The following is a 3,768-nucleotide window of genomic DNA, read 5'->3' on the forward strand; positions in this document are numbered from 1 at the left end:
ATAGTAGAACACAAGACCCCGGGAACAGACGATGTCACCAATAACAAATTGAAGATGCTGCATGCCTTTCTTGGGGATTACAAATTGGACTGGTCGAAGGTTGTCTTCAATCAACTTTGACACGTCATCACGAATGGACGTTCCTCCCCTAGAGATATTACCAAGAAAATTGGTTTTGGTTTTCTAGTCAGCCATCTTCTCGCCACAAAGAAAGTTCCTCTACGAGTAGGAGTTTCACCTGGGCGAAAAGTGTGTCACATGAAGTCCAAACCCTCTGGATATGACAAGCAGAAAGCATTAGAGCTTGGATTGTCATTGGACTCGGTGAAAAAGGAACGAAAGTCCAAACGAGCCAAAGAAACCGATGATGATATGCCCAAGGCCAAAAAATCCAGAAAAGCCAAAGGCACCCCTGCCCCAGAAACAAAGGCATCATCTACTACACAGCCCGAATCAGAGAAAAAAGTTTTATCTGCAGCTAAAACCGAAACTGAGATGAAAGCTCCATCATCAATCCATCCTGTCTCTAAGCCCACAGAACCAGAATCCACAACAAAAGAAGATCCTCAGAAGTCTCCACACATCTCATCCACATAGCCCATTATCATTGATGACTCCTCTGAAGGAGAAGAGATTGCACTCACCAGCCCTGTTCAAACATCGAAAAGCCACTTTCGGCCTACCATTGCTAAATCAAATGAAATCATGGCGAAACTGGCTCCCCCTCCTGTGTCAATGTTGAAATCTAAACTGAAGAAGAAGTCTGCATCTTCTCAGGGGGAAGAAAAGAAACGAGGCTCATCTCAAAAAGTCTCTAAGAAGAGAAAGAAGAGATCAAAAAGCTTTGAAAGTTTGAAGAAATCTCCCTTACCACAAGAACCCATCCAGGCAGAGCAACTCAACACAAGTTTGACACAAGAACCTACTACGATGGACAAGGGTGCCTATGAATCTCAAGCTCTGAATGACCACCTAAGTCTCCCACAAGAACCTGGCTTGCCAGATGAGACGAGACAAGTGGTCACTGATCCAATCATTTCCTCCACACCGGCTGTTGAAACAACCCTCTCACAAGAACCTACCCAAGTAGAGCAAATGGTTTCCATTCTGACACAAGAACCTGTCAGGGTAGATGAGAATGAATATGCGCCCCAACCTACGGGTCACTTAAGTCTCCCACAAGAACCTAAGCAACCAGCTTAGACGAAAGAAGTGACTCCACAGATTAAATCAGATCTGAAAGAATCTCAACCCGAGCCTACAATCTTACAAGAACCAGATATAACTGAGAACTCTCGAACAGTTGTACATGTACCTAAAGCTGTGCCCTTTCCTCCATCAAGAGATCAGCTGCTCCCACAATCAATTGAGAACGATTTTAATAGAGTCATGCAATGGCAAAAATGGCGAACTTCTCCTTTACAGACTTTCCTTGAAAGATTTGATGAGATGAAGGATGAAGAAAATTTCGCTCTAGAATGGATTGGCACAAAAGACGTCTACAACGCACTCCGTCTTGAAACCATCAACCGTGTATACTCTTACAAGGTGACCCATCGCACTCTTGGGAATGACAAAGCCCCTATTTTCATTGAGCTGAATAAGCCGTCGTTAGACCCAGCATTTGAAGAAGAAATGAAAGAGTTCAAATATGCTCTTCTTCAGTCAAAAGTCAAGACGGAATTAGAACGAACTCATCAGAATAATCCTGCTTGTGATGTCTGCGGATCCAAAGATGACGAAGGGAAGGAGGTTGAAGATAAGGACGAAAGAACCTCTGCACATGAAAGAATTGAAGATGGTTCTGATGCTAATGGAAATAATGGAGACACTGAAAACGAAAATAACAACGAAGAAGTCACTGAGAATGAAGAAACCGATGAAGAAGATGCTGAAAATGAAGAGAATGAGGATGATGATGAAAGGAAAGATGACGATGATGATGATTGTGATGATGATTTAGACAACAATGATGACGAGGGTGGCAATTCAGACTATGATAGTGAATCTCCTATCCTTGGTGATACTGAATACACACCCGAAAGATCACCTGCACCTCGATCATCTCCACCTAAGAACAATTTGTCTCGTGATCCGTCTCAATCCATGCCACAACCAAGACAAAGAGAAGTAGTTGAAGATCCAGCTCGTGATGACAATAAGGACGCATCACCTCGTGATGAAAACATGGAAGCATCACCTCAAGCACAGCCCTTTACATTTGAACATAGAAGTGCTCTTCGCAAACCTATGCGTCCATATCCCGATCAAGAGCTAAGCATCAAGTATCTTAGCCCCGAGCACATCATGCATCAAGTGTTGAATGCGTTCTTCAATGCTGAACTTATTCATAAACAATATCTGTTTCATCGAGAAAAAGACAGCCGAAACATAGCAGATCTTTCTGCCAAAGTGGATCATCTGATGCAAACCATGTCTCATCATCCACCGAGCTCCTCCATCTCAGATACTCAAGACAAGCTCGCACAAGAACTCCAACAACAACACGCTATTCTTGACAAAATTGCTAAGGAACAGCATGCTCTCAAACACACACAATTCGGCCTCAAAGAATGACTTGATCTTGCATGTACAAAGATTGACTTAGGACATGACAACCTTTTTCAAATGGCAGAATATCAGCTCACTATGCTCGAGTATGTCAAAGATGTGCTCAATGCAGTTAAGAGTCAAACCAGATTTTCTGATTCCCCGTGTTATGATGCCAAAAAGTGGGAAAAGACAAAAAAGGATGATGATAAGGACGAAGATAGAAATAGATCTCCACCACGTCCTGGTGAATCCAGAAGAATCAATGAAGAAAAATCCTCCACGAGACATGAAGAAAGGAGAAACCCTCCACCAAGGAACACGAGATCATCACCTCCAGGATCTAGATCTCGACAGCAATACTCTTCAAGACCCAGACAACATTCCATCAAGCCTCGTTAATCCTTCGGATCCACCTTTGAGTTCTCATTTTCCGGGAAAACGAGCAGAGAGAAAAGGAACCTTCGCCAAAGGCTGATGCGTAAGGACACTGTAACCATGGATGCCGTAGGAAATTTCCATACTTACCAACCATATGAAGAAGGGAGTGGAAAACGCTTTGAAGGTTACAACATACCTGTTTGGATGAAGAAGAGAGATAACTACTTTAGGCAAGTTCATCAAGCTCAAAGGAATGAAGAAATCAAGAAAGCAAATCGTGAGCTTTGGGATAAGCAAGAAGAAGCGAGACTTGCCAGAGAAAAGGAGCTGTTTGAACGAGAGAGAGTGAAGGAGAAAATAAGAGATGTTACGAAAATCAAGAAAGATGCTGAGCCTGGAGTCAAATATAATGCTGCTTTCAAAGTCCATGAAGAATCTGGAAAGAGCTACACCGAAGGTATGCACTCATTTGAGCTTATTACTTGGTGGAACCTCGGCATCATTAAAGGAGAAAACATCCTCGAAGCATACAACAATTATGTGAGCTGCAACATAAAAGGAAAATATGAAGATCTCGTCAGAGAAAATCCAATCCAAAAATTCAGAGAGCATATCAACCGAGACATCGACATGGAGAGGATGCTCAAGAAACAGAGAGAAAGAGATGATAAGGAACGAGAAGAAGCTCGGCTACAGAAGGCGAAACTTTTAGAGATGTAAAAGTTTCTTTTCCACCAAACCATTGACAATATTTTGTAAGTGCTTTTGATCTTTATAAAAGTCATTTTTTGTTCCATCTGTCGTGTTACTATCTCTGTTATCTGCTTCTAAATACTT

At 42.3% G+C, this 3,768-nt stretch overlaps 1 protein-coding gene across 1 annotated transcript; it reads left to right on the plus strand.

The window, feature by feature from the left end:
* Positions 1-705: 705 nt before the first annotated feature.
* Positions 706-2,577, plus strand: LOC109155053 (transcription initiation factor TFIID subunit 11-like). Its single transcript, XM_019302783.1, has 2 exons — positions 706-1,128; positions 1,225-2,577. Exons 1-2 carry the CDS (start codon positions 706-708, stop codon positions 2,575-2,577), a joined length of 1,776 nt encoding a protein of 591 aa, XP_019158328.1.
* Positions 2,578-3,768: the final 1,191 nt, after the last annotated feature.

The sequence above is a fragment of the Ipomoea nil genome, unplaced genomic scaffold, assembly GCF_001879475.1.
Source record: "Ipomoea nil cultivar Tokyo-kokei standard unplaced genomic scaffold, Asagao_1.1 scaffold2690, whole genome shotgun sequence".
Classification (NCBI taxonomy): domain Eukaryota; kingdom Viridiplantae; phylum Streptophyta; class Magnoliopsida; order Solanales; family Convolvulaceae; genus Ipomoea; species Ipomoea nil.

Coding starts and splice junctions, on each gene's coding strand:
- LOC109155053 (XM_019302783.1), top strand. CDS start 706: ATGGCGAAACTGGCTCCCCCTCCTGTGTCAATGTTGAAATCTAAACTG. Junction 1,129..1,224: donor TGACACAAGAACCTGTCAGG/GTAGATGAGAAT, acceptor GTGACTCCACAG/ATTAAATCAGATCTGAAAGA.